This window comes from Peromyscus maniculatus, chromosome 17 (genome assembly GCF_049852395.1).
Source record: "Peromyscus maniculatus bairdii isolate BWxNUB_F1_BW_parent chromosome 17, HU_Pman_BW_mat_3.1, whole genome shotgun sequence".
Classification (NCBI taxonomy): Eukaryota; Metazoa; Chordata; class Mammalia; order Rodentia; family Cricetidae; genus Peromyscus; species Peromyscus maniculatus.
Window position 1 is genome coordinate 45,140,229 of NC_134868.1, and position 17,283 is coordinate 45,157,511.

Here is a 17,283-nt window from a genome sequence, read left to right on the forward strand (position 1 = left end):
ATTGTATACTAACATTAAAAATAATGATAAAAAATATTCCTCCTTTGCTGATACATATGGATTATTGTGAAGACTACATATCCTTTTCCACTCTGGTTACAATACTCTAACTTTTTTCTTTGTTTGTTTGTTTTAGGTTTTTTGAGACAGAGTTTCTCTGTGTAGCCATGGCTGTCCTAAACTCATTTTGTAGATGAGGTCAGCCTTGAATTCACAGAGATCCACCTACCATGGCCTCCCAAGTGTTGGGATTAATGGTGTGCAACACCACTGCCTGGCTTTTTTTAAATACCCCACATCTTTAAGTAAATGCTTCTCAAAAGGTCTGAGAATCTAAAACATAATACAGTCCATAAGAAGTTTACTGCAGTGAAATGGAATAGTCATATAAAAATAAATGGAATTTTCACAAAATAATTAGCGGTTACTAACCACCTATCTTAGCAATTAGTACAACAGTCAATATAATGTACAATGCTGGTGTGCTTTTTTCCAAAACTACATTGGTTTGTTGTATTGTGTGAGTAACCAGTTTGTCTCAAAATTGTTTTCTGAGTTATTAGGATCTGACACCAGAATTTAAAACATGTAGGCAAATGTGTCAGAGATGGATGGCCCTTCAGAAGAAAGCCTGGATTTGACTCCTGTAGATTAAGTTTAGAAAGATGGAGGGAAGATTGGGGTATGAAACACTCTGGCAAAGAAGTATTAAATGGTAAAAATACCAGTCTAAAGATAATGATGATTGAGCTGCTGTTTAGTAGAATCGGAGTACTTGATAGTAGTTGGAAAAGGCTGAAAACACAGCGTTAGGCGTGAATGATAATGTAGAACCTTTATGTGGAGCTGGGAGTTCTGAAGTGCACTTCTAAGGTGCAGGGACACTGAGGTTTGAAGCTGAACTTCACATGCATCTTTGCCACTAAGATGCATCTTGCTACAGGGCTAATAACCTCCATTCTCTAAAATAACTTTATTTTCGCAGTCCCTACTCAGATAAAGCTATCCGATTTTTCTTCATGTACTTCCTATGCTGTCGAAGGTCTTCACCTTCATTTCAACCCCTGTACTACTTCTCATTTTCTAATATTCATCAACTGGGAAACACCTAATAATGTAACTCATCTCCAGTGCCACTCTCAATTTAACCCGTTTTTTTTTTTTCAGATTTTGTGAGATATATAAATTGTTGCCATTTAATATACTTATTGTGTGTTCTTGTATGTGCACGTGTTCATACCTATATGGGTGCCCATGTGTGTGTAGGTGTACAAACAACTGAATGCATATGCATGTGGAGGAAACATTGGACATCATCCTCAAGAACATCGACCACTTCTTTTAGGCAGAGTCTCTCATGTCCTGGAGCTCATCAATTAACCTAGACTGGCTGGTGAGTGAGCCTCAGGTATTCTCCCAGCCCTGCTTTCCTATAAGCACATATGACCAAGCCTGCCTATCATTTTTATGTGGGTTCAATGGTTCAAACTCATATCCTTACTTAAAATGCAAGAACATTACCAACTGAGTGGTTCTCCTATTCCCTCCATTAAAAATATTGTAACTTAAATATGTAATAGGTTACACTCGGGGTGGGTAGGAAAATATCTCACTCCCTCTGTCTATAGCATTGTCAGGTGTATTTTTAAATTTTTTATAGTATGTGTTTGTATGTGTGTGTGTGTGTGCATATGGGAGATGTGTGTGTGTGTGTGTGTGTGTGTGTGTGTGTGTGTGTGTGTGTGTGTGTGTGTGTGTATGTGTGTGGTGTGTGCATGAGCACATGTTGAGGTCAGAGGTCTCAGTTTCTTCACATCTTCTACCTCCTTGAGCCAAGGTCTCCCTTCTTTTTCAGCACAACGTACTAGAGGTTAGCTGGCCTGGAAACTCCTGGTTGATTCTTCTCTCTCTCTCCCGTTTTGCTGCAGATGTACACGACCACACTGGGCCTTTTGCATGGGTTCTGCGGATCAAACTTGGTTTCTCAGACTTGAGTAGGAAATGGTTTCATGCAATGAGAAATCTCCCTGAGCCTCTTGAATGGAATTGTTAATAACATAGAGTTCTTACCTTTCTTCTGGTCACTCATGACATTTACTCCTTCTTCATCTTGCATGGGTAAATGTGCAGTGTCCTTTGGTTGAGGTTGCTTAAACATATTTTTAAATTAGTGTCAATATTAAATTGCATAGAGATTTCCTAATCAATTTTCAAAAAATTCAATTTCTATTTTAAAATTAATTGAAAATAAAACAATCATGAATGGAAACACAGCTTAATGAAGATGGAAAGACAGAAGATGAAGGAGGAAAGGAGGAAGATAGGGAGAAAGGAAGGAAGGAAATGCACTTCATTGGAAAATGTGTATTTAAAGCAGGAGACTTGAGTCATTCCTTATCCCCACAGTTATCTATTGAATATTCACCAAGATTTTATGTGACCATGACTGCATATCTTATCAAGTCTTAAACCGTTTATATTGATAATATCATTGAGGAAGTAGAAGTATGGATCTCTTGGAGGTTTATGATATTTTCTCTTCTTTGCACTTTGGCTGTGAACAAATGTACCACTTAATCATATATTATTGAAGTTACCATCAAAAATAAGTTATACATAGAGATCACTTAACACTTTCCAAGACAATATCTCAATTCCTATTTTTTAAATTAATTATGCTGAAATTTTTAAAAATGAATAAAAATTTTAAAAATCATCAAATATGTTTCCTTAATAATGTCTAGGTTTTATCTTTAGAGAGTTGCTGACCATATAGACTAATCATGGAGACACAGAGGATATAGATTTATAGTCGATAACATAGCCAATGTGCATACTTGAATGAATGAACTTCAGAATACCAAAATATTATCCCCTTGGAAAATTACAAAGCACTTTTATAATTTAGAAGAATTTTGTTTTATGATATCATTATCGATGCAAAATATTTCCAATGACAGGAATATTTTGTGTCTAAAGAACTATGATGAGAGGCTTCAAAGTATGTGATGCTGAGTGTAACAATGATTTGTAGGAGCTTCCCCATTTAGGTATCCTGAGGGAAAAAAAGTTATGAAGAAGAAAACTAGCAGAACAAAGTGATAAATTAATATGGGAATTTTTCTATAGATTATCTAAATAAAGACAAGGAATATTAGATATCATATAGGGCTCTTTCCCAATTAAGAGAAAACTTCAAAAATATGGCAAACCATATTGTAGGTTTTAGGGTTTTTTGTTTTGTTTTGGGGGTTTTGTTTGTTTGCTTGTTTGTTTTTCAAGACAAGGTTTCTCTGTAGTTTTGGTTCCTGTCCTGGATCTCACTCTGTAGGTTAGGCTGGCCTTGAACTCACCGAGATCCACCTGACTCTGCCTCCCAAGTGCTGGGATTAAAGGCATGCACCACCACCCAGCTATTGTAGGTTCTTACTTGTGAAATTTATTTTTCATGTCATATAATAAATGAAATGATTATAGTGATGGTTCTGTTACTCAATGCGTCCTGTATCATCCAGGATGTTAAGTCTCAACCAGTGGACTGATGTGATCTACTGTTCTCTTTTCCAGACGGACTTTCTCCTGGCTCCCTCTCCCTCCTTTGGTTGGAGCTTCACAGTCACCTTCAGAAAGACTTTTCTCTGAGTACAGGTTCTTCTTTCATCACCATACTCACCCCTGCAACATTCTCCAACCAAACATTATGTGTATTCTCCAGCTGGAACACAGATGTTATTTTCTCATTACTTGTTTGACTACTAAAATACTATCTAAATATTCATGTGACACATTCTACATTTAACAACCTCATATATAATTGATATTGAAAACCCACAAATTATTTGAGGTCAAAGAAGTTAAAATGTGTGTAAAAAAGCCTTGGATACTACATGCTCTATTTCATTAGTATATTCCTTTAACAGTTCTATACAAGATCCACATGCTACCATACATTTCTGTATTCTGTATTCTGTATTCTTGTTCCACCTGTCCAGTCCTGACATGTTCTAACACCAAGTAAAGTGGAGGAGTAACATCATTTATTATATTTGCTGACTCTTGTCCTTGAAACAAAGACAAGTTTAAAATTTATTCTTTGAAGGATAACACCAAAAGCCACTTTCTATGATTTATTATTCTCCTTATAGGTAATAGAGCTAATTACATGTCTCTCACATAACAGAGTCACTGACAACAACTGAAGAACCAAACAATGGATGGAAACTTGAAGCTGTGAAATACTGATTAGCAATAGGTAGTACAAATTTTGAATCACCAAGATAGTAACTCTTTAGCGTGAATTAAATTCAGGGGAAATTGCTGTTATACTGCTCAAAGCTTTAATTTCTGACTGATAGAATTCAAATTTGACTGTCTTTAACATGTGAAGACATTAAAGAACTGAAAAACACACAAAAATGATTTTAATTGGAACTATTTTACAACACTGTTGATTCTAAAACTAGCATATTGCCTAGCTACATAGTTGAGATTAAATATTAAATCACAGTCTATTCATTCTCCATGGAAGTCAAAAACTAACTTTATGTGATCCATGGGTTCAACATTTACCAGTGAAAATCTTAAAAAAGATAATTTGTTGAAATATTTATGTACCTTTAGGTGTTCCCCTTCACTGTTATCAGGCCATTCTTGCTCTTCCTCTGAGGACAATTGTATATCTGATTCTGACAAATCCATATTAGTTAAAATATTAATTAAAATAAACTACAAAGACAATTTGATAAAAGAGGTAGGCTTTATAATAATACAGAGAGGGAAGCTAATAATCAGTGCTAATACAAAATGGATATTTAGTTACTAATTCAAGAACTTTGATTTAGGCACAGCAGGGGAGGAGAAGTTATTCCATCAATATCACACAGCTACAACCCCGGCAACATGAATGACCTGCCTACATGATATACTCGTGCAATCGTGGCATAAAAGTTATGAGAGTAACCAACCACTTTTGTCTGGGTTTAAGGCCCAGTCCATGAGATGGAATTGCTAAAGAGTCCAAGAATCTGGGATTAGATAGGTCATGGGTCTAAGAGAAAAACCTACTAGTACTTTTCTGCTAAAGGAATATGCAATAAAATGACTCCTAAGGACATTGACGTAACCATAGATCAACCCTCCTCAGGGAAGCTTCTTCTTGCAGTGGATGAGAAATGGCACAGAGAACCACAACTAGACAGTGCACAATGTGTGAGAGGCATTGGAGCACTCAGTCCTGAAAGGGATGTCTTTGTCAAACCCCTCCCCTCAGGACTCAAGGATCTATGCACAAGAGGATATAGAAAAGTTATAAGGGCCAGAGGTGGTGGATGGTTCCAGAGAGAAAGCATCTTCCAGACACAACAGGACTGAAACCCAGATGAGCTCATTGAGCCTGTGACAGCATGCACAGGACCTGCAAGTTTCAAACCATACAAAATCCCAGAACTACAAAGACCAAGTGGACTCAAATCCCCACCCCTAACCAAGAAGCTATTTGCAATTGACACCTTCTGACAAAGGGAACATCAGTTCCTCAAATGGCATGACATTGGAGTGACAACCAGACTTCAGGGAAAGTCCCATGCCCAGGAGTCAGCACAAAATGAACTCCATGTTTTTCTGGTGTGTGCTTTTATTTGGTTTAGTTTTATTTTGGCCATTTTTCTGTCTTATTGATTTTCTTTGTTTGCTTATTTTGATTTTTTTTTTTATTTGAGAAAGAGAGAACATAAAATTGGGTAGGTAGAGAGGTGAGGAGGATCTGAGGAGTTGGGAGGGGGAGAATACCCTAATCTTTACCTGTTTACTTTAAGACATCATTTATATTTGAAGGTAAACTGAGTTTGTTATGGACAGCAGAAAGATGGAGTTTGTTTCTTAATTCATTCAGTTAACCTGTGTCTCTTGATTGGGAAATTGAATTCATTAATATTTGACATTATTTTGAAAGATGTATATTGATTGCTGTCATTTGTTGTTGTTGTTACTGCTGCTGCTGCTGCTGCTGTTGCTGTTTGCTGTGTTCTTGGTCTTACACTGACTTAGAAAATACATCAACTACCAGAAGCTCCAATATGTCACTTCTACAATGAGTCAATTCCATGAATAAGGCCTGAATAGAGCTCAAACATGCATTCACAAATTATTCTACTAAAAAAAATGGACACACCAATAGGAGCAAAACTGAAATGAAATGAAATCACACTGGACACTTATCTCTATTTCCTCTCTACTTATCCTGGTTTTCCTTCCATTACTAGGATTGCAAAACCTGTGGAGGAGGGATCTATTTCAGCTTATACTTTCTAGTCTATCACCAAGGCAGGAACTCACAGCAGAACCTAGAAGCAGGAACTGAAGCAAAGGCACTGTGGAGGTACATAGCTTACAAGTTTACTCAGCTTGCTTTCTTATACAACACAGGCCACGTATGTGGATTTAGATTCATTCTCCAAACCAATTAAAATAAACAAATGAAGACAATAGGTAGATGTGTCAACATTGTAAGTATAAGGATTTGGAATTAAAACTGGTAGTAACAATTTTTGGAGGTCTATATGGATATTTTCTAAATTAAAGAATATTAATACTGCAGATTTAAGTAAAAACTAGAAAGTATAGTATAGCATATATATATATATATATATATATATATATATATATATATATATATATATATATATAATGTAAAGCCCCTGTTACAGAGATTTGGTATCATATCTGATTAAGGGCATTAACTAAGTAATTAATAATATAAAAATAAATTAAATTATGACAATTAACAGTAAATCAGTTGAGTATGCTTTATTTTTAAATTGTATTATTGGAAGACCTGATGGTGCTAGCCTTTATTCCCAACACTCAGCAGGCAGATGCATATGGACCTCTGTGAGTTTAAGGCCAACCTGGTCTATATAGTTAATTTGAAGATAGCTGTGAACACAGTAAGACCCAGTTTCAGAAAAATAAAAAACAAAACCCTGTGCATTAGTTCCAGTTATAGACCAGCTACCATAATTGACTAGGGGCAATAAGTTCAAGAGTCTATTGACTAAAAGACAAATTAGATGAAGACATACTGGTCTGAATAAAGTTGAACTCTACCATATTTTCCACTGGATGTATGACCTTACACCACAACAGATAAGTCTTGTAAGATGACACTTGATTCTCAGAGAACAATTTTATAATGAAAAGAAAATGTATATAGAAGAGTGTCATAGAGGCAATAATTATCAACCCAGCATCCTAGTGAAGCCAGGCATGATGGTACTTGCTTTTATCTCAGACCTTGGGAGGCAGATGCAGTAGATTTCTGGGGGTTTAAGTCTACATAGTAAATTTCAAGACATCCAGGGCTACACAGTACAATCCAGTCTCAAAAACAATAAATAAAAGACTGTGAGCCAGTACATTGAGCAAATAGTTCTTTCTAGTAACACATACTGGGCAACAAAAGGTCTCTCTGGCTACAAAGCAGGAACAGAAAAAGAAATTGGCCTGATTTTATCTCCATTGTTCAATGAAGAGAAAATGGAGGCTTTATTTAGCCAAAATTTAAATCCTTCTGGAATCATCCTAAAAAAAGAATAGGAAACCCCTGATCCAACTGGATACAGATTTCTGTACCTGTAGGCGGGAGCTGCATATTTTCAGACTTTGTTGTACTTTTTATTTCTCAGTTAAAATCTTAAGACTGAACAGTTCCATATTTCCCCAGAAGTGTAGAGGCCAATGCAAGTTTACAATCCTGACTGAAAATAATCTTGCTTCTATATCATCTAAACCCACACTCCTTCACTTCCTGTCTACTAAGCACCGCACTATCCAGAAGAAACAAGCAAATTGTGAAACTGAATAGAACCCACTCTTAGTGAGGTTCTTGTAAACTGTACCATATGTAGTAGCCTCTTCTTTTCTACATTTTGATCAAATGAACTTTTCCTTTAAAAAGAAATCAAATTAGATTAAGATCACCAAAAGATTGTGTATCTAAGTGCAACTAATAAGCACACTTTGAATTCTTAATGCACATGAACTTATCAGATAGCTCAGAATACCTCATACATATGGATATCAAGAAAACTCTAGTCTCTACGCCATTATTAAGCATGTACTACTAGAAATAATATTCATCTAAGTGTTTTCAAACTTTGCAAAATCCTGTGGAACAGTCTTTGTGCATTATAAATATATATTGCTCCCATTGTTAATAAAAAGATGATTGGCTGATGGCTAGGCAGGATTTGGGGGGCAGAGAGAATGTTAGGAGAAGGGTGGAGTCAGAGGAGTCACCAGACGAAAGGAAGCAGGATATGTGCAAAGCGAGGTAACAAGCCATGAGCCACACGGCAGCACAAAGATGAACAGAAATGAGTTAATTTAAGTTATAAGAGCTAGCTAAAAACAAACCTAACCTATTGGCCAAGCATTTCTAATGAATATTAAGCTTCTTTTCAGTTATTTGGGAGTGACTGCCGGGACACAGAAAAACTCTACCTATAGTAAAATCCTTAGACTTCTACATACAACTGCAGCTATTCCGTAAGAAGCATGGTGATGCTTTATCAAGCCTATGGAAAGTCTTCTCCTTTCTGAATGGAAACAGAGTAGTAGAAGGGGATGGAGGGAGAAGGGGAGCAGGCAGGGCACAGGAAAGAGAAAAGAGAGGGGAAACTGTGGTGGGTATATAAAATAAATGAAAAAATGTTAATTAAATAAAATAAAATTTAAAAAAGAGTCACAGCAAAGAAAAAAGCATGGTGATTTGAAAATAAGAGTGTTGGGGTACTAAGACTTAAAAGGTGCAATATTTGAGTTATAGTTAGAAATTTGGAAAGATTATGTTAAGTTACTGAATAGCTTTTTGGAAAGATAATACAAACAGTGACACTTTATTTGTACAAAATCCTCACATAAAAGTTGAAGAGCGCCGGGCAGTGGTGGCGCACGCCTTTAATCCCAGCACTTGGGAGGCAGAGGCAGGTGGATCTCTGTGAGACCTAGGCCAGCCTGGTCTACCAAGTGAGTTCCAGGAAAGGCACAAAGCTACACAGAGAAACCCTGTCTCGAAAAACCAAAAAAAAAAAAAAAAAAGTTCAAGAGAGCAGAGGACCAAAATCACAAGACCATGCGCACTTTCTGTTCTGAAGCATCCTCCCAGAGGGACTGCAGAACGTACCTGGGTCAAATGCTTTGACTTCTTCCATTGCTGGCGCTTCACACGGAAGAGGAGTTTTCTTCTGTTTGGGTTTTAAAACAAGACACTCAAATGGCTTGGTGGTTAAGAGCATATGCTGTTCAACCATGAGGACCAAAGTTGGGAATCTGATACCCATGTATCAAGCCAGGCATCCACCAAACACATGTTAACTCAAAGGGACCAGTGCCCTTTTATGGCCTCTATGCAGACATTGGCATATACACAATCACACACATACACACATACAATCAGGTGGATACACAAAAATATATACATACACCCTCAGGTGGATACACAAAAATACATACAACTTTTTTAAAGTAACACATGCTTATTTCAAATAGTATGAATTTAATGATGTAAGATAAAAACTTAAAACTTATTACCTTCAATTGAGCATAGTCTTCAGGAGAGTCTAAAAAGTCAGAGACATAATTAATTATATGTAAACATACTTTCCATACAAAATTACTAGCAAAAATATTCCTGGTGGTTAACTTTCAAAATATTATTAAGTTTAGTGTTGGGGACACCTCTTTTGTTTTTCTCTTCTAATTGAATAAAAACAACCTACATCAGTATGGCATTCCTAAGTGTTGGAAAACAAAATAAAACTGTGATTATGGGATAATATCATGACCCAAAAATAATAATTCCGCTCTGACTGTAGCAAGAAACAGAATGGCTCTTTAGCAAAATATTTCCATATCATTCATGCCAATATTGAATGAGAGTTCTCTGTGTCCTCATTTGTGATAAAGTTTAGAAGCTCAAAGCAGCCCCAATATTTAGAGAAAGGAGAATTATTTCAATGAAGTTTCTGAGTCAATCACATTGAATGCACTCATGAAAACATAATACATAGAATTGTTCGTTTTTGCATGTGTGTGAACTATTTTTAGGACTGTATTTCTGGGTTTCCTCTAGTTTTCACATCTTAAAAGTTCTTAGTGAACACTTTGGAAATAGTGTGCAAACATAATCCACATGAGGAATAAGAAGCTGTTAGTGCCGAATGATTGCCAAAGTTTAAAGAAGCTTGACTTTTACAGGAGAATGTGAGATTACTAAAGTGCTCCATGTGAAATGTAAGCCATGTTTATAAAAGACAGCCCTGCTATTCCAATGATTGGTTTATCATATAACTTATCACTAGATTATATCAAACAGCCTGTGTTAATACAAATGGCTTCTTCTTTTGCATGTATCCCACTGAAGGTGAGAGGTTAAGGTAACCATGGCCTTTGCTACCTCCAAGTGATTGAGTGGAGAATTGAGTATCTGCTACTCGCCATGGTCTTCCATTCACTTTCCTTCCAATAATAGTCTACACTTTAATTTAGAGGGAAGTATATGAATTTCATGTGTAATGTGCTGAGTTCTCTCAAGTTCCTCATCTGTGACTGAATGTACATGGAGTTTCCCCCCTCCTTGTTCTGTCTACCTGGTTGACCTTTCTATGAAAAAAATTCTCCACATCATTCACCTTTTTATTTTTCATTTCTACATTTTAAATGAATGTGTCTGACAACTTCCATTCCTCTCAGCTTAACAATAGTAACCTCAAACTTGGAATTAAATTCCTAAAAAACACTTTGAGCCATATGAGATTATTAATCAAGAAACAGACAAATTATTTCATGTTTGCATGTCTGTATTCTTTTCCATTGGCAGGGAAAAGAGTGAGGACTAATAGCAAAGTCTCTGCTTTCTTCTGTCCCTGCTGTGTGCTGGATCATTACCCAGTGGTTATTTAGACATCTTTAGAAAGATGTCTATGTAATTGTCACTAAAATTCAGTTCAGAGCTCTGGCAGCATCTGCATCACATGACAACTTTAAAATGAGGACCAGAACTTCTCACCACAATTAGCATTTTGAACATAGCTCCCAAGAAACTGTCCATGAAAGGTGTAAAAATTCTGATCATTATGAAGTAGTCTATATTCCATTACCATAACTTGAATTTTTAGACTCTAGAAGCTAAAACCTAAAGTTATTTTTCCCTATAAGGTCTCCCAAATTGAAATGACATAAGGTACCATAACCCTTTAAAGAGGATTTGGCATTTGTGAACACTGCACGGAGACTGCGACAGCATGAATTAGACAAAATCCAACACTGAGAAGTGGACACAAAGTCCCACCCCTAACCAAGAAGCAATTTGCAACTGGTATAGCTGTGATAGGGGGGAAAAATCAGTTTTCTCCAATGTCATGTTTCATTCCAGGATAGGCCCCATGCCCAGAAATAGTTGACCAACATAAAATAGATTCCATGGTTTTGTTTGCTTGTTTGGTTGGTTGGGGGGGGAGGGGCGTGTATGTGTATGTGTGTGTGTGTGTGTGTGTGTGTGTGTGTGTGTGTGTGTGTGTGTGTGTGTGTGTGTCCTTTTTTGTTATGGTTTGATGTGTTTTATCTTTGGGGTTTTTTGTTTTGTTTTGTATTTAGGGTTTTATTTTTTGAGAGAAGAAAAGAACATGAATGGTTATGGAGGTGGTGAGAATCTGGGAAGACTTGGGAGAAGGAAAATACAATAAAAATATAATGCATGAAAATTTTTTAAATGATTTCAATGTAATAGTAAATAAATAATCAGGCTTTGGGCCAATTCTGTCATTTTTAACACTGCATAAATAATCTATATTTTCTCATATCTAATGTACTTTTCTTTTTCTTATGTGGTAATACTATGAAAAGTATTAACACTATCGCCGGGCGGTGGTGGCACACGCCTTTAATCCCAGCACTCGGGAGGCAGAGGCAGGCGGATCTCTGTGAGTTCGAGGCCAGCCTGGTCTACCAAGTGAGTTCCAGGAAAGGCACAAAGCTACACAAAGAAACCCTGTCTCAAAAAAAAAAAAAAAAGAAAGAAAGAAAAAGAAAAGTATTAACACTATGTGATGAAAATTATTCAAATACAGGGCTTAGCACAATGCTCAGACTTATCTATTTAAATCAAATGCAGACCTTTATGTCTCGTTGCTTTAATCGTTAATGGCTTCCCTGAGGTCAAGAAGACAAGGTTCACTGGGAATGCTTTACCCAGTCCACTTACACAGCGTTTGTACAATCAGCTCACACTAGAGTCTTCCCACAGATCTGATACCATCATTCATTTTCTAAAATTTTTTTCATGCTTTTTCCTCTATACTCCCGCTTTACTTTACTTAATTTGATTCCTATACTCTTTCTTCTTCCATTTTTATTACATTTGGTCTACTTTGAATGTGGATGCATGTGAATGCCTTGTGCCACTGAGTGAGTGTGGACATCAGAGGACAATTGCCAAGAGTCAGTTTTCTTGCCACCGCCTGGGTTCCTGGGTCTAACTCAAGCCTTAACAGTCCATGCTTTAACTCACTGAGCCATATTTCCAGCCCTTCTCTATCTTTCTTAATTTCACTATTCCTTCTTGCTCCCCAAAACCCTGACTTCATAATTTAACTCATCATTTGACTTTCTCAGTGATGATCTCAAGTTAACTTGCTTGGAAAAAATAAGATAAAATTATTGCCATTGAAAATATCCTCTTCCTTAATAATTATTTAAGAAATAATTTTCTTTCACTGGGAAAACAGCTCAATATTCCTTGTAAATAAGCATGTGGTCAAGTAATGTTTGTAAATAGAGTTCTTACCTCTCTCCTCATCAGGTCTTATACTCCTGTATCTTTGATCTTCAGCCAAAGATAAATTGCCAATGCCCTTTGGTCAAAGTTGTTTAAAGATACAATGTTAAAATTAGTATCGGTAGTGAATTGCACACATTTAATAATTACTTTCTCAGAAATTACCTGAGTTTTCTATTTTAATAGTTATTAGACTGAAACTAAAGGACACAAAACTGAAAGACTAAATTTTAATAGGTTCTCATATATATTTTCTAAGTGTTGTTCATCTTATTAAGCCTCTGATGATAAAAATTGGCAATGGAATTTTAGAGGAGACATGTGCATAGATATTAGAGAAGCCAATGTTCATAATTAAACAAGGAATTAATTTCAGAATATCAATTATTTTCATTCCCGACAAAATTACAAGGGTTTAAATGCATATATCATCAAATTATGACCTGTGTACCAGTCAGTCATACAATGCCATTACTTATGAACAATTCCAATGACCTCAATATTTTTCACATCTAAAGAAGAAATATGGGGCTGGTTCAAACAAAACTTTATGGTGGTTACTCCATTGTGATTAAAGTAGTAAATATTTGGGTCCTTTTTTTTTTACTGGTTATAAAAGCTGGTTATAAAAAAATGATTGATACAAAATTTTTATTATGACTGAATACAAATACATAAACATTAGCTATCACCTATAGGTTTTTAGAAGCAAAACAAAGCCACAGAACTATGGCAATCCTTAATATAGCAAAGAGAAACATGTTTTCACTAAGCATGGATAAGGTGCAAGTTGCTTCTGTGCACTCTGTGTTGTCCATACAATATGAGAATTAAAAACAATCATGAAGGTAATATTCCATCTCGCTTCGGGGAAAACCAGGAAGTTCCAATTTAAGTAACAGATAGATGTGGACCACTGTTTTCTTTGCTCTCTTGTCCCCTTGCTAGAATTTGTCACAGTTCTTCAGGAGGCAACTTAATCCTCACATTCACAGATATCATTTCTGAGCAAGCATGTCAACCCTCACTCAGATACACACATGAATACAGCACTCACTATCATTCTATCTATTCATATCAATTGTTTCTCAGTGGGGAATTTCATATACAATATTCACTAATTATTTAGACATTTGTGCTCCTAAACTGTAGCATATTACCTAATTTACTATGTTCAATGTTCAACAGTTTAGTGCTTGATATTCAGTAACTAGGAATTATCCAACATAAAATGTCTGAAGGGAGCAAAGAACAATTTGCTACATTTCAATAGCATATTCTGATAAAATTCCTAAAAATTATAAATCCATATGGTGGTATGCATTTGTGTAAATTTTCAGGGCTATCTGCAATCACTATGCATTGTAATGCTAGGTAAAGTCAGTCTACTACAGTACTATATTTAATGAATTTCTTTATTGAAAGCTTTTTTTGATTTGCTTACAGAACACCAAAGCCTCCATTCTGGGTAGTGGGATTAATTATACAGTCTATTCTCCTCCATGGCAGAGACAAGTAAAAACACTATTGACCAAAATAAATAACTGAAGCTTAACCTTGGCAGTACTGAGTGGTCATAGGCAACATCAAATTTTGAATCACTAGAAAAGATAGCTCTTTAAAATGAATCAGTCCTGGGGTTAGCACTATGATACTGTTCATAACATCTACTACTTAATAATAAGTCTCAAACCTGGTATAACTTTTTAAATATCAAAAATAATGGAAAACATTTTAAGAATCTAAAAGCATACTTTAACTTAATTTATACCAGTCTGCTTAAGTACTAAGGAGGGTGTTAAAACTGAAAATTAAATAATCCATTGGTTCTCCAGGGCAAGGAAAATGGCACTTTCATGTGGCTCCTGGTACATTGATTACCAATGGTCTTTAAAGGTTTTAATTTAAATATTCATATACCTGTCTTTGGATGTTTCTGCCACTACACCATTCTCCTTCTGATGCTTTTATAGTTGGCTCTGCTGTAATATAATTAGTTTTAAAACTTTAAAGAAAGTTTGACAAAAATGATAGTTTTTATAACCCATCCCAATGGGTACATCTACAAAACAGTCCCGTACCCAAGGCTCAGGGAACATTGCAAGAGGGGATGGAAAGATTGTAAGAGCCACAGGATCAGGGACTTTGCTGTGAGACTGTGTCTCATAGTAACATCAGAAGCTACAGTGTAGAGTTTCATCAGCATGTTTAACTAAACATGAGCTGAACAAGGGTGACACCAATGAACATTCAAAACTGCATAAAGAAAAGACCATGGGACCTCAACCCTACACAAAGAACTACAGGCAACTAAAGAAAGCTGGGAACGGGAGAGATGGTCTTCCTAAGGGAAGAACACACCAATTTGTTGTCCAGTCCTAACTGGTCAACCCTGAAAACACATATACAAGTATCATGATATGGACTGAACATGTTATATTCATATTTATACATATATGCATATATAAATTAATCCATGCAAAACTGACTAGTAAGAAAAGAGGCTATGAATTGGAGGAGAGTGGGGAGTAGTATATAGGAGATTTTGGAGGAAGGAAAGGAAAAGGAGAAGCATTGTAATTATATTATAATCTCAAAAATAAAATTTAAAATAGATATTTACAAATTAAGAAGATGAGTAACTACCAAAAGCCTCAATACATAGTACAGATGGAGGGTAGAAGTTGTCAGGTATATGGAAACACATAAATCTCATGGAGCTATGCAGATATTCCACTAACCCACAATAGAACATGGTATTGAAAGGCAAGAGTAAGGACTGAAGGAAATGCCTAGCTGATGTTTACCATGTTATTCTGACAAGGTAGAGAGTAGTATTCAGTATGATTTCTTTGATTCCAGTTTTGCTTTTGAATGATATTTCTACATGTTAAGAAAATATAGCTTACCATATTATAGTATATGAATCCTTACTACAGACCCTCTACCATGATAGACTAAAGGCACTAAATTAATCAATACATCAATTCATAGATACAATCAATTGACTGCATGTCCAAGTTCAACTAATGAGTGTAATTGGTGCATGTACGGTGCAGGAATATGGTATGTAAGTTCTGGATCACTTCACACTCATAGTTTCATAGGAGGTATCTGCTGTAACATCTCAGGCAGCTGAGTACACAGCTGTGAAGCACTGTATCCCCACACTAGCAACTAGCAAATTTTGAAAACATGATGGTCTTTCATAACTGACCACAAGTAATCCCTGGGGGCCACGGGGATGCAGAAACGGCTCTGTTACTAAGACTTAAGATTCAAAATCTCTAAGCCCAAGTTTGTAATTTTTCTGAATATTTTCTGCTAAGAAACAATGTTTAGCAATATTTTCATTATTTACATCAAATCCTTCCATGAAATTAGAGCAACGAATGTATAGAAATGAGAAGGAAGAAAGCGTTTCAAATGTTTTGAGCTACTCAGTTCATAAATTATGGCAATATTCACCTGTGAGGAAGGATTTCACATACTTCACTACTGATCCTTCATTGGAAACAGGATCTCTTCTTTCATTTGTAGGCTGCATGGACTTAGAAACAAATAGACAATAACTCATTTACTTCATGAAAAGAAGTTAATGATTCAGGACAAAATATAAAAGGAGTTACCTTCCATTGAAGATGTTGTTCTGGGGAATCTATAATGCCAAAGAGTCATATAATCAATTATGCATAAATATGATAGAATGGACTGTACTTTCGTTAAGATTACTATGAAAAGGTGCTTTTTATGTTTATCTTTTGAAATGGTTACTTTAGGTTTTGATCTTGATAGGGTTTTACTTTGCTTGTTCTGTCAGGGTCTCATTAGGAACGTTGATATACATCTCCCTTGAAACCCATTACTGTAGCATGAAGCAGTATTTTCTTATTAAAGAAAGTTTTCTAAATTTATAAGATTGGACATTTATGACAGGTGATGGTACAAGAAAATATTCCATATCAGTATACACATGAATGCATTTGTTTTTTATTTTGTTTGTTTGTTTTTTGCTTTGTTTGTGGATTGCATCTGTGTTTTTCCTCTCTAGTTTACACATCTAACTATTTCAGTTCACTTCTCAGGAGGCATGTGAGCCTCAGCTACAAATAATTCACAAGAAGTACTAAAATAGAATTGTCCAAAGACAATTCTTTCTCATTAACTCTAAGTTTCCTTCTACATCATACCAGCATGCACACAATGGACCTTTTATACAATTCTTTTAAGAGAAGTCTATGCACCACAAAAAATGCAGCCCACAGAATTGACTAACTGGGCTCATAGGAGCTCACAGAGACTGGAGCAAAAATCAGGGAACCTGCATGGGTCTGTCCTAGGCCCTCTGCATGTATGTTATAATTGTGTAGCTTGGTCTTCTTATGGGACTCCTAACAGTAGGATGGAGGTTGTCTCTGATTCTTTTGCCAGATTTGGGGACCCTTTTCCTC

At 35.9% G+C, this 17,283-nt stretch overlaps 1 protein-coding gene across 11 annotated transcripts in view; it reads right to left on the bottom strand.

The window, feature by feature from the left end:
• Positions 1-17,283, bottom strand: part of LOC102926471 (uncharacterized) — a 139,652-nt gene that overhangs the window by 59,592 nt on the left and 62,777 nt on the right. For 10 of the 11 annotated variants that reach the window (XR_013045368.1, XR_013045369.1, XM_076553561.1 and 7 more), the window contains 9 exons: positions 16,462-16,490; positions 16,301-16,382; positions 14,753-14,814; positions 12,842-12,908; positions 9,589-9,617; positions 9,182-9,242; positions 4,615-4,685; positions 3,674-3,715; positions 2,071-2,149 (listed from right to left, as the gene is read on the bottom strand). Coding sequence is in view for 9 of the 11 variants with exons in the window: in XM_076553561.1 (XP_076409676.1) it covers positions 2,071-2,149; positions 3,674-3,715; positions 4,615-4,685; positions 9,182-9,242; positions 9,589-9,617; positions 12,842-12,908; positions 14,753-14,814; positions 16,301-16,382; positions 16,462-16,490 (522 nt within the window). In the remaining 2 variants the exon portion in view is untranslated. The remainder of the gene's footprint in view (positions 1-2,070; positions 2,150-3,673; positions 3,716-4,614; positions 4,686-9,181; positions 9,243-9,588; positions 9,618-12,841; positions 12,909-14,752; positions 14,815-16,300; positions 16,383-16,461; positions 16,491-17,283) is intronic. The other variant, XM_076553563.1, reaches the window with a different exon arrangement.